Below are 25,835 nucleotides of genomic sequence, written 5' to 3'. Positions count from 1 at the left end.
TTCACACATGATTAGTTTAGGGCGGACGTGTACTAGAGTAAAAACACTATTTACACACAATGGTGTAATGATTCAATGGTGGTGCGCTTGTTGTTAAACAATGAAGAAGTATCAAACTAAATCAGATGAATCGTCGAGTCATGATGATGGGAGTGTGTAACGTTAAACTATTTGGAAACTAGGCTCTTGCCCCTTTAATGTGGGCGGTTATAAAGAATCAGGGAAGTAGATTTTTTCTTCTCTCAATCTCATTCTTGATAGAAAATCTAGTTGTGTGTGTGACATTGCAGAATGATTCTTTCATTGTTTTTAAATATACTAACATTATTAGCAAATGCTGTTTAAATCTATGTGTTTAATGTGAAATATATATTCACATGCCTTTACCTCAGAATCATAAATTGATTTTGTTTTGAAAATGACAGCATGTAGGCCTACAATACAAATCTGCAAACCTAAAAAGATGTTTCCTGATCATTTTACGAGGTTCATGACACCTCGGATCTATAATTTCCAGAAGGGCGCGATTTTATTGATAATAAACACCTGTGATGTTTATTGCTACTTAATCATTAGTTACATTAATACATTTAGAAACAGTATATGTTACTAAAAGATTTCAATGTTACTTAATGCAGACGTTACTTCCTGATTTGTGGTGGGAAATATCCCAAATCCGGGGTTCTTGAACGCAGCATTACAGTGGTTACAACATATAGACAAGTGGCAGTCAATTTTTGCAGGGAAAAGAGACAATTAAATAAAACCAGATTAGCAATGTTATTATACTTTATTGAATATAAAATGATTTTAAAATATATGATGTTTCATAATTTTGCGATATTTATCCAGTCCTTCAGGCAGCCTATTCAGTTATCCTCTTGATCTATGGCAGATTTATCTTCAAATTCCTATGGAAAAAAATGTGGGGAATTAAACCAGTTTAAAGTATTTATAACTCAACAAAATACTGATTATTTATTTATCTATTTCATATTTGTATGACGGACATTGGTGAAAATTACTATGCATATATTTAACCCATCACAGACAATTCACAGATTATGTCATACAAAACACATGCATACCTTGATTTGGTCCTGAGCTTCAGACTTCTCATCAGCAGTTATGGGGTCTTTATCCAATCGCTCCAGCTGGGAGAGATGTGAGATCAAATACAGCCTGTAATCATCCGTCTTTGCTAAAGGATTGTCCAGAACTACAAGGACCCTCAGTGATTTTTCCACACTAAATAGAGCTTGCAAAGCCCTCTGAGAAGATATAAGGTTACCCCTTGAAGTGAAAAAAGATGGATTTTATGTTACCAAATAACATGACCGATGACTAAAACCTATATTAGTTAAGAGATAGTGGCATAGTTAAGGTATGTCACTTACCTGATGTTAAGATACTGGAGACATTTCATACTGGAGTTGATTCCATCCAATGATTGTAGTTGGTTATCTCTGAGGTGAAGAGTGTTTAGTTGCTCTAGCCTCTCCAGACCCTCCAGTCGCTTGATTTTGTTATTAGCCTTTGAAATTAGATGAACGTGTTATTTGGTACTGTAGATCCTTTGGAGACAAATAACCTGCAATTATATGTACAACAAAGTAACTACCAGCCATACCAGGTATAAGTGACGTAAATTAGTGAGGTCAATGCCATCCGTAGTTTCCAAGCAATTTCCTCTAAACTCAAGTGTCACCAGATTGGTCAGATTATTACATTCCAACCCTTGCATTGTCTGAATGCCATTACCTAAAATCATAGAGAATGATGCCCTGTTCAGTGCATAAAGTTTTTAATAAAATCTATGCCATCATACAATGTTTATTGATTTAATACACAGCTAAATATCTACACTCTACATTTGTTGAGACAAACAAGTACTGGTTGTAAAAGTGTAAAAGAAAGCATGTGTCACTAACCAATAAGATTGAGGGTTTCCAGTGCTGTAGCTTTAAGCCCTTTCACATCACACAGACGGTTGCTTGCAAGGCTTAGCCACTGAAGGAAACCAAGCTGTTCAAACCACTGGCCTTCAAACTGTTGAATCAGATTAGAATCTCCCTTAACCCATAGCAGGTGGGTAAGCCCAGCCAACGGAGAGAGGTCTGACAAATGATTGGAGGAAATGTCTAAGTAACGCAGATGGATGAAAGAGCCGAGCAAGACCAAATCCGTCAGACCCCTAGTTGAGATTGTATCACAGAGACATACATTTAAGTGTCTTCCTTAAGATAAACTATTTAATTGAAAGCAACTGACAAAACGGAGTCGCAAACAACTCATTTTTTTGTATTTGATTTTCACCAAATATATTGTAATAATACCCTTGGACATATAACATTTACGTTTATGCATTTGGCAGACGCTTTTATCCAAAGGGACTTACATTGCGTTCTCCTATACATTTTTGTTTCTAAGTATGTGCAATCCCCTGGGATCGAACCCTTGACCTTGGCATTGTTAGCGCCCCACTCTTACCACTGAGACACAAAACTATATTAATGTCACATAATCGGTATTTGAACATTTCTTACTTGTTGTTAAGATCAAGTCTGACATAGGCATGGGCCAGACTGTTTCCGGTACGGCACAGAATAGATAAGCATTTAGCTACCATTTCCTGGTTTAGTGGACAGGGCTCAATCTGATAATAGAGCAAGAAAAAAGGCAAATCCCATCTGATTTGAATTCTCTTCAAATTAGTGTAGTTGGTGGATAATGTCTGTAAATGTAGGTTACCTGGTCTTCTTGTTCTGGTATCCCCTCTTTATCATGACCAATCTCACTTTCTTGCTCCTCATCCTCTATCTCAGAGTCCGCTTTTAGCACCTCGTCTTCATCAAAGTCTGACATTTTAGGTCATTAATCTTTTATAAAAAATGATACATCAGTTAACTGCGTTCACATATATAAGTTAACGTGAAAACAGATTGCGTCAAACTATTTGTTAATGTGAAAGTCAAACCGATTTAATTCAAGTTGTAGAGCCGAAGTTTTTGGTATCCGACGCCTGACACAGTGCCGTGTTTATGCACGTTACCATGGTAACACTCAAGCGCGCGCGACTTAGTTTTTTGTGGATATGTTGCAATTGAAGCGATAACATGAAACCTCACTGTTATTTTGAGTTACAGCGTTTGTTAACGTGATGAAATCCGTCTGTTAATTCACATGCTGTTAAAATAAAATCAAACGTACTACTTTCTAAACAATGTTTAATATTCAACAAAAAAAATTCAAAACACACAAACATCATATTTTCAAGTATAATAAATAAACCATCATGTAAGAGCAAAAGCTGTGCAGTGACCTCAGTAACTAAATTAATTAATCCTATTACCGTTCCTCCCAGTCTAAAGGCAGTAATTGTCTAAACAATTTACTATAATTAGAAATTGCTTTAAATCTCTTTAAAGTTACTTTAAAATAATTAATTTTGAGAAGCAGACACACTCTCATTAAACTGCCACATGTGACGCAAATAATGGAAGTGTATTTGTAGTCATCATCTTCTTAAACATCCAACGTGATGTTAAAATGAAGAATATGACAATGTAGAAGTGCTTGTGTAACTGTATGGGTAAAATTTTAAGTAACTCAAACAATCAACAAAAGATGTTGGAAATTCTGTTTGGTTAGATTCAGATACACATCCTCAAGCAGTGTGTTAGAAAAATATAGCAAAAATCCATGTGCAAAAACTAAGAATGAAAAAAATATCTAAAAATTCAAGTGTCAGTATTCAACATTTTTGTAAAATGCATCTAAATGAAAATAATCCTAAGAATACTCAGATGTTCAAACCACGAGAATACCGATGGCGGCAAGAGGTCGCCGCAAGAACCATCTTCATGCCTCTTGGTCATGTGCCAAGAACAAAAAATCAGAACAGCTGCCAATGTTTAAGCCTATATGACACTTCTAAAAACCTGTGCGTGTGCTTTTCAATATATAACCTATTACAAACAGGTGGTTCAAATAAGACCTGGCTTCTTTGCCCTATTCATACACTTGTAGAACTGAAACCGTTAAAGCTCTCTGTGATCTAATAATTTAACCAAAAACTAAAATAAAAACAAAGTAGTAAACATATGTCTGTATATAGATCTGTGGATTGTGACATACTTCATTATATTTGTTGTATTGACCAGTGATTGTGTTTTTACAAAATGAGTCTCATCATCATGTTTGCCGGTATGATCTTAGGTTAACCTAGCTATCCTTTTTGGATGTTCCCCTCATAATTCTCCATGCAGATCAGGATGCGTTGGGTAAAATAACCAGGGTCACAAATAGCCTTCATCAGATCATTCTGTACAAGGCACAGATCATACAGCTCCGATGTTGAAGCTGTTCGAGTCTGCAAGCCCTCTGGGTCCAAAAACACCTACAGACACATATACAATAGAATATAGTGAATTTTTATAAAGCTTGAGTTGGAAATTCTAAAAAAGCACATCACACACCTTAGGATGGACAATAGTGTCCTCATCATTCTGCTTAATATTGTCATCAATGAAGATATGTTGAACATTGGAGTCAAAAGGGTCAATCCAGAGTGGTTTACCTCCTAAAATGGAATATGTGCTCCGTGCCCACCTATTTGGAAAGGACAGTTTGCCATTGATAAACAACAATAATTCAGCACTCTATAGAACTGCTCACCCTTTTCAAGTGCCTCCTCACCATTCAAAGTGGTCCTGAAAGCCACTTAGACCCTCGGCAGCACTCAGATACTGGTACACACATCGCTCTCCTTCTCGTGTGGCAACACTCTCATCTCCACGAGTCAGAACTGCACCCTTACTGCTGCACCTGATCCGCCCAGCAGTTACATTCACCCTCAACTGTGAGGTTAAACGTTCATAAGGCTCATCTAGCATAACTCCAAGAAGACTTACATCATCAAATATGAACTACCTTCAAAGCCGGGAGTTCGGGAAAGAGCGGATGTGACCCATCCTCAACAGCACGTCGGACAGCGGACAAAACCCGTGGCAGATCAGTGCCAAAGGTACGGAAGACAACGGAGAACTCCACACCCTCTGAAGTCAAGTCGTGCAGCATCTGAAAGAATGAAGGTAGGATCCAGTGGTACAGCTTCCCATTTTCACCTTTAACAGACAACTCCTTATCCTCAGGTAAGTCGGGTGGCCATCGAAGCAGCTCCAGATGTTCCTCCAGGACCTTCCGGAACCGTCGGCCTGGACCTACCGTGGTAAATCCTGCCACCTTGCCAAACTGAGAGTAGTATGTGACAGCACCTGTACAAGGCTGGAGTAAAGACGGCGAATCACACATCCATTCCCATTTACCTGCAGAGAGAGCAGAACCAGGTGTTATGTTGAAAATGTCTGCGTCACGATCATACGTAATTCTATACAAAAAAAAACCTCAAATATCGTTATACACGATATAGGTTATTTTGAAACGTTTACTTTTCTAAGTAAGTTATAAGAAAATCTCTTACCTTTCGTCATACGCCCCCAGGTCACAGTGGACAGGAAGTATTCCAGAGCACCAACAGTTCCTTGTCTTGTTACTGCATCAGACACAAGGATTGTATTGTTGAGATCGAAGTAAAGGACAAGTTTTTTGCCAGTTCTTCGCGAGTCAGTCAATGCTTTATCCACACGTGTCCCGTCGGAGTTCAAATCAGTTCTGCACCCATTGCTTTTTAGTTCGTCAAAACTTGTTTCACGCGTCCTCTTCGACTCCGAGTTATACATTGCGCTAAACGTTGATATGCGTTTGTTTAAAAACGACCTACTGCTATGCCTGTTTAAACAAAGACAAGGATCCAATAATGTAGACGAATTTAAGGATCTTAAATTGGGGATGACTGACAGTTAATCCAGATTCCATGCATGCTAGGCAGACGACTCGCATTTTAACCAATAGACAGACATTTGTAATACATGGTGCTATTTGTAGACCATCCGAATTTATCTATAAATTTAGTTGGTTTAATCATTCGTCGAGTAATAGTGTGCAAAAGAATGTTGGATCGCTGAAATCACGGAGCTCTACCCGGCTTCTACAGTGACAGTTTGTCTTCCTTGTTATTGTGAACTTGAAGTCTCGCGAGACTTGGCGGCGACGGATACGCTTACGTTGTGAGAACGTGACCTACTGGGCTGGCACTTACCGTGGCAACGGAATCATAAATATTACAAATAATACATTTGCACGAATCTAATATTCATAATCTAATAATTAAATCTAGATTATTTTAAATATACCATGAACCCTTTTCAAGTAGACAAAGGGAAAAGAAAGCATAAAATACTAGCATGCTAAATTCAACAACCATTACTACACTGATTTATAGGTGCAATATCTCTTCAAATGTCCTTGATCTTTAATGTAAACATTTAAATAAACAAACAAAGCTGTAACCTTTAAGGTTTTTACACAAAAAAGCTTTTATTTATATTAACCATTTCTGTTTTATTCACAGCAGCATTCTTCCGATCAAACCCCCAGTTCCACTTTACTATGCAGTCTAATACAAAAACAGAAGGAATGGCGGGAACACGACAACTCACTCAAAATTTGGGGAAAACAAATATATAATACACAGTACTAGATTATTTTAGGTCAACATGCATGTCAGTCAATCAAGCCTGTTTTGCACTTCATGTATGCATTTCCACAGGTTTTACCATGGTGTTAAACCAAGAAAATCAATCGCTGGATTGTCTTATGAGAAAGAACGGGACATCAAGCCGTCTAATGGCCCAAGTGTCTGAGAAACGCTACACTTGTCCACTCTTACAACGTTTACAACTCCAACCACTTTGCAAATCACTTAAGACACTAACAAAGGAACACTTCAAAGGAATACAGAACAAACAAAAAAACACTTAAACAAGCTCTTCTGTGCATCCACACAAATCATGTTGATCACGCTCGTTTGTCGGTTTTACCAAGGTACACAACTTATGTAAATACAAGCAAGAAACTTACCCAACCTGTGACATTGTGAATGGCATAATTTTTAGGTGTTAAAATGTTTACATACTTAAAAAAAACTTGACTGTGCATGATTCTTGGAGATCACTCTTCAGTTTGACTATGTATTTGTTTGAGGATTATTTATATTTAAGCATTAAGTTAATTAACCTTATTATTATACATCATTTGAGCATACAGCCCAAATATTGTGCAGTTTCCACAATCTTAGTGCTGGAAAAGTCTGCACGCATCTCTGTCCAAATCGCAAATAAAAATAGTGCAACGAGCACCTCTGCCATGCTAGATCCACCTGTGAGAATAAAGGTCTTTCTGTGAGGAAGCCAGACTCCCTGAATGGCTGCCATTGGTGATCATTGTCATTGGCTTAAAGTTCAAGTTTTAATCCACCTCCTCCATGCTGCTGTAGGACGGACCGGAGCATTCTCCAGAGTGTGCAAACAAGTCAGAGGTCACTTCCGTGCTCAACGGAGGGGGTCCGTCTGAGTCCAGGTCGGTCCCAAATAGAGTCTGGCTAGAGGCCTGTAAAATAAACCATTGTTACAAACAGAGATATTTTCTTTGTGCGTGTAGTAAAACGCCAACTGTTGATACCTTTAAACACATCAGATAAGACAAAACAAAACAAAGACAAAGGGTTCAATTAATTAATCCTGAATCACATAATTATTAATAACTGACATCAAAGACGCTTGATGTTACATTTTTATTGAAGGCAGTAGTACAGGCACCTTTACAACGGAGCAGCATAGAAAAATTGTATCTCCAAAATCGGTTTCATTTATTGCTGGGACAATTTGTGGTGCTGCATAAATAACATTTTGTCATTTTATTCAATATATTTAATTAATAAGAGATAACACCAACCCAAGCCTTAAATATAAACCTATACATTGCATGTGATTACATACACGAACACAGTGTTTGAATTGTGCTGGTGCCCTTCATCGAAACTGCAAAAAGACTAAAGATTTACCAGTAACATTTAATTTGACAGTTACATGAATTCCCTGAAGAAATCCTGAAAACAATTTGCAACACTGGACGTATGACCTTATAAGATATGACGGTATATCGTATGGTTTTACTTTGGTCAGTGTGTCCAATGAAGTGGCTTAATATCACCCGAGACATTTACAGAAGCCAAAATGTTTTCAGGCTTTGTAGTGTGGACAGCCTAGTGAACCCTTATAGACCACCAGCACATCTGACACTGCCACATCCCAACAAAGTAGCATTCATCTTACAATATGTGGATCTCCTCTCATTATACAGCATGTGCAACCAAGCGTTGGATCAACATCAGAGAACAGAGAACTCACTCAGAGTCCTGCACTGACCATAAAACTCACGCCTCACTGACAGAATAAAAAAAAAAAAAACAGTAATTAAAAATGCAAGGAAAACAATTCATCTCAGACCAACTTGGACAATTACTCAGAAAAGCACTTAAAAAGATAGTTCAGCCAAAAATGAAAAATCGGTCTTCATTTACGAATTTCAAACCTGTATAAATGTATTTGTTCCTATGAACACAGAAAGATATTTGTAAGAATGTAAGTAATTTTCAGGTCTTGGGACATCATCCACTACAATAGTAGGAAAAAAGAGATCGTATTTTATGTTCTGTTGAACACGCAATGAGATATTTTGAAGAATTTGGGAAAACAAGAGTTCTTGAAGATTTCTTTTTCTACTATGGTAGTCAATGATGTCCCGGAACTGAAAATAATTAACATTCTTCCATATATCGGAACAAAGTCATTTATACAAGTATGAAATAACATAGGAGTGAGTAAATGACGACAGTATTTTCATTTTTGTATGAACTATCACTTTAAGTGGTTAAAAAGTGCGAGTATGCCTACATTAAACAATGCTTTAAAATATCATTTCATAATGCACCCAAAATATTATTTCATCATTTAGTCACCCTCATGTCATTCCAAGCCTGCGTGACTTACTTTCTTCTGCAGTACACAAAAGAGGATATTTTGAAGAGTGATCATAACCAAACAACACCGGTCCCCCTTGACTTCTACTGTAAGGACACAAAACCACCTTCTGTTGTATTCTTCAGAATCGATACATATACATGAATGACTTAAGGGTAAATAAATGCTGATAACATTTTCATTTTGGGGTGAACTGTCCCTTGAAGTATCAAAGTTTCACACAAAAATACAAACACTTTACCATGAAACTGCACTGGCAACCCCTATTTTACTACTGTAAACTAACATTCTTGAGTGAAAAACAAAATGTAATGAACACAAGACTGGTGACATATTTAATTTCATCCATTGGGGAAAACAGGAGCTCTACCCTAGAACAGAGCCACTACCTACAACAGTAGCATAAAACATGACCTAAACAGCATTATGGCTATTGGTTAACATTACAGTAGTTTTCTCCACCAAACAAACCCAGGTGACCTGAGCCAAATCTTTGCAGAGGTGAAGTATATAATAACATTTTAATGAGGATTACTACGACTCTTCTCTTTGAAATAAAATGTATTGATTTTAGCTTTACTTCAACTGAGCCCTGACATTGTACACACCTTTTCCTATTAACTGTGTTTAATGGCTTTATGCTTTTAAAGGAATTGGTTCTGTACGTTCAGAACAGAGATACATGATGCCAAGCAAAATAACAATCAAACATCTGACTAAAAGCTGATTAAGCCCTTCTAACTTCTATGTCTATTGATGTTTTTAGTTGAACCTTCATAAAAAAAGATTTCCTGAGTGTTTTTTCAATTTCAACATTCTCTTAAACCTGCCACTTCGCAACAAACAAAACGGAGATAGCTAAGATTGTGAACAAATGATGATCTGTTAGACATGTGACTTCTAAAATAAACAGAGGTTTAAGTCATCATTAGAAACAAAGATGCCCAACAGCAAAATCAATATGTAAATAAATCATTCATTAAGAAGTTGCGTTAAAAGTGCAAACCTTCTGTTATAGCTGCGATTGCATTTATATTGTTACTGTCTTTAGCTATAGTGAGTTAACCCCGGTTAGACCTGTATAACAAAGGATAAATGAGGTTGAACAACAATGCAAGGACTGCTGCCACAGTGCCAAGGATGAAATATCTTAGACGGTCACTGTCCGTGTTATCCGAGACGACGTCTCTGCTCCGGCGAGACAGCACTGCCCTGGCCTCCTCCTCTGCGTTCAGCCTCATCCTGGCTCTTCTTCCACGCAGACCGGGGCGGAACAAGCTTCTAAAAGGGGCTTCTTGCTGCCCCTCCTCGTCCTCCTCCAGTTCCTGCCATATCAGAGTCGCCTGCGATTGGCGGAAACCTGTGTCAGCTTCTCGGAAAGGATCTTGCCTCAAAAGCACCATCAGAACAGCAAATCCCCACAACAATTCGGCTGACTGCTTACATTTCATGCTTCAATGATCAAATGGATCGCTTTGGCCTGCTAGGACCATAAAGGCTAATTATTATACTCTGATGGACAGCATCTTGTATTATAGAAGCTGGAATTGAAGGTGCATTCTCTCATGAGGGCTATTTACTCAAAGTTGTTTCCACCCTACATCAATATGAGCGCATTTACGTTTGGATCACAGCACTGTTGTGAATTGTTTACCCACAAGCACAGAAAATGTGTCTCCAATACAGTAAACGAGATTAGATTTTTCCTGATTGATGCCACAGAGATCAAAATTCAACTATTGCTTTTGATCACATAACAGGAAATAGGTTTTTTAGATCTGTGTAATCCATAAAAGTGGTCTTCGTTATATTTAACACAAAGCTCAGAGGACCAGAAATACTTATTATAGCTAGGGGATAGTTCATCCAAAATTTTTATACATCATTATTTACCCTCATGTCATTCCAAACTTGTATGACTTTCTTTCCTCTGCAGAACACAAAAGATATTTTGAAGAATGTTGGTAACCAAACAACATTGCCCCCTGTTGACAATAATTGTATAAAACCACTGAAGACATTTCTCAAAATATCTGTTTTTGTATGTTCAACAGAGTCATAAACAGGTTTTTTAACAACTTAAGCTTTGACCGTGGCCGTGACAGGTTGAGGAGAGCCATCTATTCATTTGCGCTCGGAGCACATCTTCTGAACGTGCGTTAAGTGCAGCTGTACACATCTTAAACTGGACAATGTCAACATGTTAGTTTCCCATCAACGAGTATCAAAAAGTAACTATTTTATGGCAATCTGAATAAGAAAGCCAAGGTAGGTTTAAATGGTTTGTTTCAAATGGAATTGTTAAGGACTGCAAAGGTTAATAAGCCACTGACGCAATTTGTTTTTAATTTAATATATTAAGTTTTCATTATTTACCGTTACAAATGTTACTGCTGTGTGCCGCTTCACTGATAGATTTGCGCATGGACATCGACATTTGCACACCATCCTCCTTTATGTCAGATATCATATTTCAAACAGTATTTAAATAAGATCTATATTTCTCTTCCACTCGTCATGTGGTTGCTACACGCAATATAATAATATAAATGTTTTTTATATATAGAAGTAAAAAACTGTCACCGCCACAGCCCTATCAACAACACAAATGGATAAACAATGACAAAAATATTTTTGGGTTAACTATCCTTTAATCCTTACATTATATCCAGCAGATGCACACACTTCAAAACACGTTTTCAAACCATCAACAGCATCATTACCCACACAATTCTCTGCAAATTTAATGAACAATAACATAGCACCTCTGCCAAAACCAAATACTTTTTCCATTGAGCTAATGTGACTTGAGAAGCTACTGAGCTCACCTGACTGGCAGCACCACCTGTGGCAGCGGAAGATTCGGCACCGTGTGGCCTGAGCAGACGAGAAGGCCTCTCTACCGGAGAGTTCCTGCGTCTGTAGAACAGCACGTACGCGTAACGCGTCACCACCTGACTCTCCTCCACAGTCGTCACTGTGCTGTCATCAAACAAACGCCAGCCTGCCAAAATAAAAAAAATCACATTAGGGCTGTTAAATCATCATTTTTAGGAGTCATCACAATGCAGATGTGAGCAGTTCTGCATCGATGCATAAAAACCAAATAACTGATTATGCAATTAAATATCAATTGGGCTGATGGTTTCGGTTTAATTGTAAATAAAGTATTTTTATGACGAAAACGCAGTTTTTGACAAAAATCAATAGAAACCATCAAGAACAAGCTGTTTGTCATGCTGCTTCGCACTGCTCGTATGCGGCGTTGACAGGGTATGTGAGGGACCGGGAGACAGACGTACTTGTGCATAGAGCTGCAACTAACGATTATTTTAATAATCGATTAATCTGTCGATTATTTGTTCGATTAATCGATGAATCGGATACAAATTTTTAAAAGCATTCATTTTCAACCCTTTATTGAAAAATAGAACTGACATTGCAAAACATATTTCAAAAGCTTTATTATTACTTATTATATTATTATTACAGCTGGCTGTGGTTTACATGATGCATTTCCCATCAAGAAGCCTCTCATGGTTTGCTGTTTTTTTCTGGAATTTTTTCGGGTCTCTCTGATGGTCTTTCCTCTACCTCCGCTCTGCTTTTTTAATTTATTTTTTCTCCGCTATGCTGCGCGGCGCGATCAACTTTTTTTAGTCGTGTGACACACTAGATGCGTGGCGTGAGCGTCTCAGAAGCCTGGCGTGACCGTTTTTAAATCGGCTCCCATGTTAACAGGTTAGAGCTTGCACACTGCCTGCGTGAGACGAGCCGCACGGAAAACGCGTGCATGCTAGGAATTGAATCGACGCCTATTTTTCACGAGACACGCAAGCGTGTTGGAAGCGTTTCCAGGCAAAATAGAATAGGAAAAGATGTTTATATGTAATTTTGTACACGAATACATATTAATGAATGCCATTTTGATGTTTGAAAGCTAATCATCATTTATTTGAACGTATTTTCAAATTGAATTTCATTAAACCAACATCTACACGTTACGGGGTTTACATGTCCACTGTAGAAAACATCAGGACTTAAATCATGTTTATAATGCATTTTTGGAGAAACAACAAGTGAATATTGAAACAAATTATACATTAATATTCCTATTAAGTATGAGATATTATTACTAAAATGTTGCAAATGAATACTCCAATTAACTACTTTTTTCCATAAAATCTTCCTCCAAGAAAATGCTTAGGCTATATCCAATGAAAAGATACATTGCATTGAATGGGAATATTAATTTATGTCCATCTTAAACACATATTGCATAAAGTAAACTCGTGCATCAATTGATTACGTTACATCTTTAATAACATATCTGAGAATCATCTTAATACGAATTGTGGTTCGTATTAAACCCCAAAATGTATTGGTGACTGAATTATTTTTGTTTTTTATGCTCTTAACAATGTGATTAAAAAAGGAAAAAAATATGACACACTACAATAACAACGTAGTCTAGTGTGTCATCTGAGTGACGGTCCAACATCAGGTAATAAAGCTACAAAACATTTGGAAATGTTATTTAAATAAACAGACAGCCTACTTACTCATTTTTCGGATTTTGGAAGGTGTAGGTTATGTGAAAAAAAGTTTAAACATGTCGTGAATACAAGACCCTTGTCTGTCGGCGGCCTCCCTCTATGTCACCTATAGCAGCAGCAGCGCGCCAGCGCCGCGTCAGGCACGGTGCTGGTGTGCAAAGATACAGAAAACACGACGCAGCCGCCACAGAGCTGACACGCAACAGAAACGCCACGCTCACGCCACTCAAACATGTGGCGCGCGTTATAGTCGCGCGATACAACGAATCGATAATGAAATTCGTTGCCAACGTTTTTAATAATCGATTTTTATCGATTTTATCGATTCGTTGTTGCAGCCCTACTTGTGCAGTAAGATTGAAAACTGATCACAAACCGCCGATCGTAATTTTAAATCGAATTGCTGACAAGATAATTGAATCATCTTGTCAGCAATGGACCAGTGACCATAGTTCACACATACCGACGTCGCTGCGCTGGCTGTTCTTGTCGCTGGGGAGCCGAGCATAGGCTGTGTAGTGTCCTCCGATCATTCCGCCATAGTGGTTGATGACAGCGTAGAGGTCATAGACAGGAGGCTGCTGGATGTCTTCTTTATGACCAATGCAGAACTTACTCAGGTCCAAGTTTCTAATGTGAATAGAGAAGTTATGTAAAACGCAGGCGTGATATTGGTAATTTGGCCAAGCCAAAACATTAGAGGACTTGCAAAAGCAGTGCAGTGGATTCGATCTTGTTTAACTTCACCTGAACTATTGAGAATTTCTTTGCAGTGGCTTTATATTGTCGTAAGCCACTGCAATCTTATCAATATATATATATATAAAAATAATCATAATGTTTTTGTGTACCTGACTGGGAAATCGACCATATCATTTATCTTGTCTCTCCAGATGAAGCTCCTGAATGAGAAACGTTTGAGCTGGATGATGAGCACGTTGGGTAGACGCCATAAAAGCAGCTGTTTGGAAGCCTCCCTGTGTTGTTGACACTTAGGACAATACCTGAACAACAGAAACAAAATATCAAAACATATTTAAAATGTAATTAAATAAAACATCTAATCTGAACTCAGGCCTAACTCTATAGTCCTCAGCAATGAGTTTAGATGCGGTTTGACGTACCAGGCCTCCTCGGGGGCTAGCACCTCAGGTTTGGTGAAGAGGTTCAGGCATTGCTCCAAAGTGAAGTGTCCTGCCCTGGCGGTCTCTGACACAGAGCTTGGGTCTTCATCAAACTCCAACTCCTTAGAACGCACCAGCACATATTCCTTCAAGCGTTCGTTGTTCTTCCACACCAGCTCCAGCGTACAGTCATCGGGCAGCTCCAAAAGGTCATCGCCTGTAGAGGGCACAAGTCATTTACAATCACAAATGTGCTTTTAACAGTGACTGTCCCAAAGGATAGCTAAGCCAAAAGGAATGTCGACTGACCTTTGTCCTCGAGTTTTTTGTCCTCCTTTGAATCCAAAATGGAGATGTAGAATTGAGCGGCACTTCCGCTTCCAGACTCAGATGGCTGCTGATAGCCGGTTACTACAGCTACAGATCAACAAACATAATAGACTATGACTCCACAAACACACACATATGCACAATATATTTTAGAAGCCTAAGGCCCGGTTTGACAGAAAAGCCTTAGCATAAGCCAGGACTAAGCCTCAGTTAAATTAGGATATTTAAGTTGCTTTTATTAAAATGCCAATGTCATAAAGTCTTGTCTGTGAAACTGGGCATATAATGCTTTAGCAAAGCTACCTTCTGGTTTAACAGCTTTCTCACATGAAGTTTCCTTTTCAACCAAAGAATCTTGGGAGCTGATGTCCAGCACACGACTGCCGGAGTCACCTTCTCCATCTGCTGTGGGGACCGTGGATGCGGTCTCTGTGTGCGGGGCTGCGACAGATTCACACTGCTCTACTTGGTTCTCAGTGTCTCCTGCAGATGACGTCTCCTCAAGCTCCTCTGAGACGCTGCTGGCCATTGAGGTCAGGTCAACACGGGACAGACTGGCCTCTGGGGACGTCCGACCGGACTGGAAAGGTGGCTGGAACACATTGACAGAGTACCTGCAGACAGAAATGTGGAGTTAGACGATGGTGTTTAATTGGCAAAGGACAAAAACACATTAAAATAAAGGATCATGACTCATAGTTTCAGAAAGCAGGATACATATTAGAATATTGGTTTGAAAAAACGTTTATTTTAGGAATGCTTTAGCACTATATGTGATTTTATTAAGTTTTAGGCAATTTTGGCAATATAATATGCATAAGTTAAAAACTTAACTAGAAACATATCCCCTTCTAAAACCAAATCCTAAATACTTTAAAAAGAGCATAACTCCAAATATAACAACCTGGAGTAGCCTTCCAGAAGCTGCGTAAGGCGAGTGTAAGTGAGCCTGGACTCGGGCACACTGATCAAAAACGGCAGTCCAATATTCTCTACGTTGGGACGGCACAAGGTCTTGTGATTGGGCCAGTGGTTCTTCTGACAGGCCCTGTAGTAAGACGAAAAACAGTGTAAAGTCAAAGACACAGACTAATACACAATCTCACAGACAGCACAACATGTAGTAACATATCAGATGAGAGCATTGAGATGACTCACTGATTGCAGTAACCCACACGATAGCAGCGTGTACAGCGCCTGAGCTTCTCGTCGTCAGAGGCAGGAGGCTTTGAGCAGCCGGCACACTTTGTGATTGGGATGCTGGGAACCTGAGGTCTCTGAATGTCAAACGATGGACTCAATTAATGCATGACCAGTAAATATTATACATGGTGTGAAAATGGGTGTTATCCATCCGAGCACAAGATGAAACATGTACCTGTTGGATCTTCAGGAGCACCACCCTCTCTTTGGTGAGATCTTTAGACTGCACCTCAAAGCAGAATAGCAGGTCATTAGATGAGACTGTGTCCAAGGAGTGAGACGGTGAGAAGATCCTGTGGAATCTGTTTTTTACCACCTGAAAGAAAAAAGGGGAATTCCTTAATAATCATTCTTGAGAACTCTAGAATAAAAAACAAAATGACAGAAAAAAATAAAATGGTATGAACCAAAGATTCTTTACATTCATACCTCTGTAAGTCTCAGATTCTCTGGTTTGATCCTCACGCTGCAAGATATTGACTCCAGTACTTCACTCGTGCTTGAGTTCTCCTTACTCACACTGACCAGAAACTACACAAGCAAGTGGACAAGTTATATAATGTAAAAAAAAAACTCCTATAAACTTAAGCACGTTGTATTGTTTTTACCTTGACTGGTTTTTTGTGAGGCTCTTTAGCAAAATAAAACACAGTCAGCACCTTCTGCTTTTGAGGTAGAGGAACAGGCAAGTAAAGGAAGGGGTCGAAGGTTATAGAAACCTACAAAAAAGAAATCGGATTTATGAACACAGGCACACCGGATCATTTTAGGAACAAAGTTGTGGAACAAATGAATAGGGCTGTCGTTAGATCATTTCTTTGGGTACTTCCATTAATTCATTCCGGAACTGCGAATTCGTATCGACGTTGAGAAAGCCCTTTATTAAACAGTTTCATGTACAGCACTGATCAATTCACTCTTATACTTTTAAATTTGTTTTATTCTACCATATCACACATGAAGGAGAGCCGCCAGTTATTTAAGTTTTCATACCAAAAACGTATACATGCGGAAATCGTAACTTGGCTGTTATTACGTGAACAGATGTGTCTTACCTTCGAGCACACAGGGCACACAAGCTTTGACTTGTACTGGCCCTGAAAGAGGTCAACGATGAAGGAATCGTTCCGCATTTTATGCCTCTGCCACGCCTCTTCTGCAACAACCTGTTAAACCATAAACAAGAACAAGGTCCCGCGGATTTATTAGTCACAGAGAAGGAGGCTCATCGAGAGGTAATGAAAGGTTCCCTGTGCTCACATACTTCACATAAAAAAAAATTAACATGAGGTAACGTGCCAATTCATGCATTCTGACTTCTTTGCACCATGCTTAACACGGTCAACTTGTTAAAAACAATACACTCCCCCAGCACTCCAACTTGTTTTGGAAAGTTTTCATAACAGGGATCCTATTCCTTTCATTTGCCATTCACCCATCAATGCCGCTTCACTCAGCTGACCGAAGTTTAGCAGTGTTTGTTTGCTCACTGCATTTCGGTGATGAATGTTATATAAACGGTGGATATAACGCTGGATTTGGAGATCATTCGAAACGGGGATTGCGCGGACCCCAGAAAAGATCATTCATTATACACAATAACTAACCTATTCTTAAACAAAAATTGAGAACAAGATCAGACAAAGTGAAAAATAAACCGTAGTCCTATTTCGAAAAGTTATTTTTTATTTTAATGCTTGAAACCCAAGATCTTGCTAGGAAAATTCTTTTCGGAAAATGTCCATTAACCTCGGAATAAAAACATTGCCTAGTATCATTTCAGGCAGGACATTTCAACAGAATGTTTTTTAGTCATTGGAATTTTACAGAACTCACATATTGGTGGTTCTTTGACTATTTAGTATTTAATGTTAAAAAAAATGAATTGAAAAGTTAAACTGAAAAATGTACATTCTAGCATCCAATAAAAGAATCAAGTAGTCCTGACCCACAACATTAAGCTCAATTCAGTTTGATCTCACGTACGATTTATTTTGTGTTGAGACAAAAGCAATGAGCTTACCTCGTCCTGCCGGCCATCTGAATCGACGGTCTCTGTGTAAGGTTTGTTCTGGATGCGGTTCAAGTCCTCATGGAGTCCATCCAGAAGAAAAGCCATGAACTCCTGAGCATCGTGCTGCGCGTAACCTGTAAATTGACTGGCCTTACTGGCAACTATAGCCTGTGAAGACAAACAACAGTTATGAAACAAATTTCCAATGAAAAAAAAAGAAAAAAGTAATTTTGTTGCTGGTTAGTCACCTTTAATTTGGATGGTTGAAAGGCATGGTGAGTGCCCTTCCACAGAGCTCGAAGCAGAACAGCAAAGCCAATGGCCAGTCTACCACCCGTGCCCAGTGGGTTATTACAGTTAATCTCGGATTCAAACCCTCGGTCTGAAACAACAAACCCCAATTAAACATCACATACATTTTGTATGGCTATATAACACTGGACATAATTTTTCATTCAGTCTAACCAGAAGAATTACAGTGAAAAAGCCACATACCGTGAAAATAATCCCTCAGCTCCCTTGTGTTTGACAAAGACTGAATCACACTGTTCATAAAGCATGTGTTTCCCAGATTAACCAATCCAGTGAATCCGGGGAGACACACCTTCTTCTCCTCCACTTCTTCAGCTCTCTCACTGCTCAGAGGAGTGTGAGTCATGGGCTGCACCATGCAGGTGGGCTTAGGCTACAGACAGACGAAAACACAGGTAATAATAACCTACATACCCGAGGCCCAAGCAATGAAGCTTAAAAACAAAATGCAACACTTCTTATTCATTTATTACCGTGGTAACAGTTGGCTCCTGCTTTATGGGCATGTGTTCGGTGACTGAGCGAGGGGCCACAGCATCCAGACCCGTGTCCTCTGGGGCTCGTAAAGGTTTGGCCTTCTCTTCCCCTACCCGAGGTTCTTCTTGAGCAGGAAGTGCATGTTGGCTGCTTCCTGGCTGACTCTTTTCAAGTGATGAAGGGCTGGAGGGCACAGCAACCTTGGCGCCCCCCACTGCACCTTAAACAGAACAACAGAGCTTGCGGTTAGCAGTTAAAGAATCGACATAGAAGGACGAAAGTTTTAATTTCAAAATCATCATATTGTTTGACATTAGGTAATCAAATATATCACAACAAAGTTATACTTCAATTTGTCAAGTATGCCACCTCAAACAAAGGCTGCCCCTGAGATCAAGCGAGGCTTAGTCACGGACATGTTTCCTAGATGAAACTCTATATACAGAAGTACCACAGTTTATTGATGTAAACAAACAGAAAATGTGAACACATCATGTACATGTGTTTGTTTGTAAAGGATTGCTCAGAAGCAAGACAGAATCCACTCCAGGCAGCAGACCTTGTGTGGCAGGGGCCTCCAGACCCCCCCAGCGCTGACTGTGTCTCTTCTTTAGGGTGATGTCGATACGGGACGGGGTGAAGGCATAGCTGGACAGATCCGGTTGGATTAGATTCCTGAAACATCAGCAGATGGGAGACACCCTCATGACTGACAGAACAAACCCCTTGGCAACATGCACTCGAGATTGTCATCGGAAAATCTTACCTGAGTTTAACCTGCCATTTAAAGACCGTGTTTGGTCCACAATCCGGATGAAGGCGCAAGAAATTGGGATCACTGTGGAAAGCGTTTTAACAATTAGTGGTCAACTACATTTGAAACTATTTGACTCCAAATTTGAATTGAATGAACGCATGTCAAATTCTGGTCTATGTTTGGTTATAATATAACAATTTATTCTATTTCATATTAATATATATTAATTGAATTAACTTAAAACATAAAAGCACAGTACATGGTGTTTATATAACAAGTTAAATGATTCTAGTAAATAATATCTAACAAATGCAGTCTCCCGGTGGTTTATTTAGCATATTTTGAACTAAGTGAATGCTTTGCTGAAAAGATGTGTCTTTAATCTAGATGTTCCTCGAACAGTATCGGGAAGGCCATTCTAGAGTTTAGGTGCTACGTATGAGAAAGCTCGACCCCCTTTGGTGGATTTAGTTTTTCTAACATTGACTTTCTCACCTGGTCTGGAAGATAAGAGTGAAATCTTGTTCCCTGAACAGCACCCTGGACGTCTCTCTGCAAATTTCTTTCATGTAGACGTTCACAACCATCAGATCCGTTCCTTTCTCATAAGAGTCATTCTTCACGAACGTCAAATTCACCATCGGCTCAGGACCTGAACACACATTAGGCATGAAATTACAGAGTGCACTCCAACAGTAGTAACATGACATAGAAAACATGGACACCCTCTGAACCGACCTTCCGCATCCTCCACTTGGTTTCCTCCATGTGGCTCTTCTTTGGACTTGTCGCTCTTCTCCTCTGCGCAGCTCTTCTGAGTTGATTCTTCTCTTTTTGAAGCAGTCGCTGAGACGGGCTCTCCAGATCCTGAATTCTGAGATGGAAGCTTTGCAGGAATCTGGGCATCGGTCTGTGGCCTCTTCACCTCAGCTTTGTTTTCAGCCTCATCTGAGGATTTTCCTCCAGCACTTGTGTCACCAGAAGTTTGCGTTCTTACAGGAGGGGAAGAACTCTCCTGCCGTGAAACCTTTAGCTCACATGATGAGGAAACTGTTTTGCTCTCAACTGCCTCAACCTATAAAACAAAAAAAAACAATGTATTTATCTTTGATCTACTACTATGATTTACTATTAATGTGTAAACAACAGAACGGCTTTGTCAACATAAAATAATTATGTTCGAATTTTTTGATTTTGGTGTGAACTGTTCCATATTGAGATCCAAGTTACACTCACCTGAGCATTGCTTTTTGACTTCCTATCCAGCCCCTTGTCCTTCTGTGATATCTGACTCCCTTGACCTTTGCCCTGGGCCTTATTGTCCTTCGCATTATTAGAGGAAGCGGCAGTACCACTATTAGCCGATGCCTGTGTCTTTACATTAACTGCAGGTTGTGTCACACAGGGGGCTACCGGGGTCGTGTTTTTGGAGGGGCGTGTGGTGCGCTTAGCACTAGGCTCACTGACCGGGTCCACTTTATCGCTCGCTTTAGGCTCAGCTGCTTTCACACCTGCGCTCTCAGGGTTCTCCATCTGTTTGCTCTTCATCCCTCGCTTTAACCCTCGGTCAGGTTTACCCCGTTTCTGCTCAGCAGAGGTCACAGCAGGTGGTCTCTCTGTTTCAATAGTTTCTGAAGATTTTTCAGACTGCCCCGTGGTCGACTGGTTCTGGTTGCTGCCGTTCTCTTGAAAGAGGTTCACTGGCTCGGTTTCTTTCTTGCTCTATGTATGGGGAAACATACTTTTTAAAGAATCTGATCGTGCACACAGACATTAGCACAATCTTTCTCAAAGCTGGGTGAGTACGCATAACTGCAAATTTCTGAACTTGTACACAGATGGGAGTCAAAAATAAGACCAGTGTTCCAAATAAAAATTGACATCTATTGATTTTTATTATGAAACCAAATCTTTTCGCTGTAAAAACATTGCACTAGTAAAGAACAAACTGAATGGTCTATTATCATGAGAGCAGTGTCACAGTGGGTTTGCTTACGGCGAGGGCGGGCCAGGTGTTGAGTGGGATCTTCTTGTGCATGACAAGCTGCAGAACATTTGCTTTCTCCTTAAAGAGCAATTTAGTGCAGGAGGCCTCAATTTCCTCATAAAGACGACAGCTCCATTCCCGACCATCTGAGAGTGCAAAGAATACGGCACACGCAAACATTATAAACCTGAGACAAGCACAACATACACTTGCAAAAAGATAACCAACACAGCTTGTATAACATAGTGATATAGACAAACAATCACACACAGTCTCTTCTTACCCGGCAGCCGGATGTGGCAGGATGTATCGGAGAATGCAGAGTCGATATCTTCTGCTCGCAGGACCCCTGAATCTCCACAGTTTAGTCTGACGATCACCTCGTATGCACTCTGCTTCCAGTCCAGCAACAAATCTACAAACAAATGAATATTCATCAAATATTTTTCAAGACGACAAGTGTAACACCTAGTCATTAAAATATTGTATAGCCAAAAAATGAACTATGACTTTTTCAGGTATGAAACCACAATTTTTAAATCCCAGGTTTGTCCCAACCAATCAAGCAGAGACAAAATCATTTTAATACGTTTAAAAAGAATACGTCACACTAAATGACATGCATTAAACCCCATAATAAACTTCAAGAACATTACCTGAAATCATGGTAACACTAAACAACCTGACAACCAAGTTCATGTTAAACTCCTCTCATTTTAAACTCTTGTATGAAGCTTGGAATACCCCAGCTCTGCTTCTATGGTTCAAGCTTAAGAGTCAAGTGACAGCTAGTCCCGTCCCCTCTCTCAAGCTGACCTTCTAAAAGGTCAAACAGAAGCCACCTCACCCCACAGCCGAGCTCCTATTCCATGTGATGTAATCTCAGCTGGGCCTGTATCCCGTGAGAATTAACAGCATGACCGGGAAACAGCACAAACACAGATCAAGTGCACGTATGAGGCTCAGCACATTTTCATTTCATTTTCGAAGCTGGGTAACATGAACAGCACTTGGATCAGAGAATAAAAAGAGGAAGCTCTATGGAGAGAGGCCAATGAGGGCAGAGAATAAATTAAGTGTGATGAATACTTTGGACGGCTTGTGGAATGCTGAGTGTTGTTGATGGGCTGAGTGAAATCTTCCCATGCGTGTGCAAAGCAGAGCCACTTCAATGACCTTGACAAAGCCCTCCTTTACTGAACTGGAGTCTCGCAGGGTTAGATTACAACAGCACAGCACTGCAGAGGCAAAACACGCCCAGCAGACAGGGCACAGCCATAGACACAGGCTGGCACACACAGAGACTAAACAAACAAAACATTTAGATGCACTTGCAAGCCTGGGAGTCACGTGCATCAACATTCATTAGGGATTCTTTAACAAAACATCACCAGGAAACAGGTGATATTCCAAGTCAGATATTAAAGCGATAGAGTCACCCAAAATTATCTGTCATCATTTATTAACCCTTACGTTGTTTAAAACCCGTATGACGTTTTTCTTCTGCAATTATCTTGAGAAATGGTTCGGTGGTTTTGTGTCCATTCAATGGAAGTCAATGGGGATCAGTTTTGTTTGGCTACAAACGTCCTTCAAAATATCTTCTCTTGTGTTCTGCTGAAGAAAGTAAGTCATGCAGGTTTGGAATTGCATGAGGGTGAATAAATGACACAATTTTCATTTTTGGGCAAACTATCCCTTTAAGACAAGTATCTTTGAACAAGGTCTGACTGAAATGTCTGCTTTCGTTGATAATTGTTGTATACATCCAACAAGAAAAACAAGGCTTAAGGACAGCCATCATTACCGTAAAATTTCAACAAAACTTGGTCGAACAGGAAGAATACTACGAACACAAATCCCCTCAAAAAACCTCTGTCTAGTTGCTACTTTTACAGATAGAGAGCGATAATACCACAGCTAAAAACACTCATATTTGTAGTTTACTTTCATTCCCTCTTCTGTTATTTGTTCAAAGATATACAGAAATGATAGTCTAAATAACAAACTGGATTTACAGCATTCCAGTAAAACCACTGATTCCACATTAGTTTGATTAAACTAGTCTAGGGATTGACTAACTACACTTAAGCACCACGGCAAGCCCTCAATAACTGACAAGACTAAATACATTTGTCTTGTTCAACTTATTTAAAGATTCCATGTCAACAACACTACGTAACAGATTGGAGACCATCCCAGTTTTGCACGTGAAGTAGGACACAACTTTAATGTCTTTGACCGAGTCAGTGTCCTTATTAAAAAATGCCTCTTATAAACAGACAAAAAAGGACACTGCACCACTGTGCAGTGCAAAAGACATTGAAGAGAAAAGTCAAAGTAACGCGACTACTTTCAAACAGAGAAAGTGAAAACTAATAGTAATTCCAATTCCATATGGACAAAAATATGAATCAGATAAATCCAGTTGAAGCAAAGAGACAAAGTAAGAGAAGTGATTGACACATTTATTGTGAGCATTTACAAACAATGGTGAAACTGTCCTCTGCTCACCTTTCCTTGTCTCCGTTTTGCTAGCTGAGGCTGTCCTCTTGGATTCCTTGCTTTTCTGGTTTGCTCTGTCTTTCTGCTTCTTGCTGGTACCGGCCGTGTCATCTGTTCCTCTCTGACCGCGTCTCCGGCCCGATTCGTTGGGTCCCGTACTGCTGCTGGCCATCTTCAGCCACTTGCCACTGACGGCTCGGCCGTCACCCACCTCGCTCCCACAGGGGTCTGGATCTGAATTGTGACGTTTCCTGCCCGGTCCAGCTATCTTGGCGGCTTTTGAAGTGAGAATACTCCCAGAAGAGAATCAGAGGGAGACTGGGAAGAGGAAAAGAGGAGTTGAATCTGGTTGAATCACACAGTACATGTCACTTGGACTTCAACTTGAAACGTGAAATGAACGATTCAAATAAAACATCTACTGTGAAACAACACAGAAACCGTCACCATGGTCAGTTTTACTAGAGACTGAAATATTAGGGGTTTACATTCATAAAAATCATATGTGTATATTCAAACTCCACTATTACTTGGTAGATATTTTATTTTCCTCAAATATACATTCATTCCCGCTTCATAAAAGTTCGGCAAACGTCTGAATATTTCACTTAATTCCCTTATTAGAAAGCACGGTGTTCCAGCAAGATACCGGTTGCTATTCCTGTGCTGACATTTCGCTGTCGTTACCATGACGAACACCAGCTAGATCATGAACATAATACAAAACTGACAAGACACTGTCAATAACGTATTAAAACATATATGTTGCCACCCAGTACGTCAACAGTGGAAACTCGATCATCTTATAATGATCGCTAATGCCGCGACTGCTAACCTAGCTAACACTTTGTTACTGGTGCTAAATCTCGTAAACCAGGGTAGATCCTTCATAAACATCGTTCGCTGGCTGTAACAAGCCAGAGAGCCGTGTCGTGTTAAATACACAAAGCTCGAGGCCTCCAAACCCGCACCGGCAAGAGCTAATCGTGCGTTTAGTTTACAATAGCACGCGCTGGCGAATACTTTACCGCAAGGTCGGGTGGTGCGGCGTTGTCAAAAGTAACGTTATCTATAAGAGAATGAAATGCAATGTACGGTACTTGGCTGAGACACTTGGGTATGTTTCGAAGAAATCTTACATTGCTTTGTCAGTGCCACGAGGAGTAGAGGCGGCGCGTCCTATCTCTCCGTTAGCGGCGACTGCGGCTAAATTCAGCCCCAGGCTTCAGACACGGCAACGGGCCGCCGAGCGCCCCAAAGCCGCATCAGCGCTCCTCTTGAAACTCAATATTGTCTTTACTTCCAAAATAGTATTAACCAGGGCCCATGTTGAACCAGAAACCGATCTGTCCTGTAGAGAAATAAAGACGACGTAACGACGGCTCCACTTGATGAGCCGGTCCCTGCTCCGTGTCTCGCACTTTGCTGGAGAACAAAAACAAACCGTGGAACGCCGGACGGAGATCACTCGAACAAGCCCCACACACAAACATTCACTCCACTTCCGGGTGCTTTTGCGGTCTCTCGCAATTAGTGAATCGTTTTTAAACCTTGTTTAACGGGAATGGCTGTACAGTGTTTGTTATTAGAGACAGTTTGTCAAATTGAAAGAAACGCTGTAGTTATGT

At 39.8% G+C, this 25,835-nt stretch overlaps 3 protein-coding genes across 7 annotated transcripts; all 3 read right to left on the bottom strand.

Moving 5' to 3' along the window:
* Positions 1 to 608: 608 nt before the first annotated feature.
* Positions 609 to 3,045, bottom strand: lrrc23 (leucine rich repeat containing 23). The gene is made up of 7 exons (XM_079478615.1): positions 2,752 to 3,045; positions 2,547 to 2,656; positions 1,932 to 2,194; positions 1,631 to 1,761; positions 1,398 to 1,534; positions 1,089 to 1,293; positions 609 to 911 (listed from the first exon to the last, which is right to left on the bottom strand). Exons 1-7 carry the CDS (start codon positions 2,863 to 2,865, stop codon positions 870 to 872), a joined length of 1,002 nt encoding a protein of 333 aa, XP_079334741.1. The 5' UTR covers positions 2,866 to 3,045; the 3' UTR covers positions 609 to 869.
* Positions 3,046 to 3,154: 109 nt separating this feature from the next.
* Positions 3,155 to 6,150, bottom strand: LOC306906888 (uncharacterized protein). The gene is made up of 5 exons (XM_079478606.1): positions 5,483 to 6,150; positions 4,933 to 5,327; positions 4,699 to 4,859; positions 4,479 to 4,611; positions 3,155 to 4,399 (listed from the first exon to the last, which is right to left on the bottom strand). The coding sequence occupies exons 1-5, from the start codon at positions 5,739 to 5,741 to the stop codon at positions 4,229 to 4,231; spliced, it is 1,119 nt and encodes a 372-aa protein (XP_079334732.1). The 5' UTR covers positions 5,742 to 6,150; the 3' UTR covers positions 3,155 to 4,228.
* A 245-nt stretch (positions 6,151 to 6,395) lies between these two features.
* Positions 6,396 to 25,759, bottom strand: usp19 (ubiquitin specific peptidase 19). Of its 5 annotated transcripts, none has more exons than XM_079478599.1 (26): positions 25,347 to 25,759; positions 24,217 to 24,525; positions 21,986 to 22,117; positions 21,712 to 21,848; positions 20,952 to 21,437; positions 20,454 to 20,790; positions 20,211 to 20,367; positions 19,725 to 19,796; positions 19,458 to 19,633; positions 18,955 to 19,178; positions 18,665 to 18,854; positions 18,418 to 18,551; positions 18,179 to 18,337; positions 17,211 to 17,321; positions 16,764 to 16,874; positions 16,585 to 16,686; positions 16,331 to 16,471; positions 16,111 to 16,229; positions 15,857 to 16,000; positions 15,256 to 15,566; positions 14,932 to 15,039; positions 14,623 to 14,839; positions 14,350 to 14,502; positions 13,962 to 14,128; positions 11,771 to 11,946; positions 6,396 to 7,509 (listed from the first exon to the last, which is right to left on the bottom strand). In XM_079478599.1, exons 2-26 carry the CDS (start codon positions 24,377 to 24,379, stop codon positions 7,369 to 7,371), a joined length of 4,368 nt encoding a protein of 1,455 aa, XP_079334725.1. In that variant the 5' UTR covers positions 24,380 to 24,525; positions 25,347 to 25,759; the 3' UTR covers positions 6,396 to 7,368. The 5 variants fall into 5 exon arrangements, with proteins under 5 accessions (XP_079334725.1, XP_079334727.1, XP_079334726.1 ...); XM_079478601.1 differs by having other exon boundaries at positions 15,280 to 15,566; positions 25,347 to 25,725; XM_079478600.1 differs by having other exon boundaries at positions 18,955 to 19,172; positions 25,347 to 25,725.
* Positions 25,760 to 25,835: the final 76 nt, after the last annotated feature.

The sequence above is a fragment of the Barbatula barbatula genome (assembly GCF_947034865.1).
Source record: "Barbatula barbatula genome assembly, chromosome: 17".
In the NCBI taxonomy this organism is placed as follows: domain Eukaryota; kingdom Metazoa; phylum Chordata; class Actinopteri; order Cypriniformes; family Nemacheilidae; genus Barbatula; species Barbatula barbatula.
Note: the sequence above shows the minus strand (reverse complement) of the source record. Positions and strands in the feature narration are given on the sequence as shown.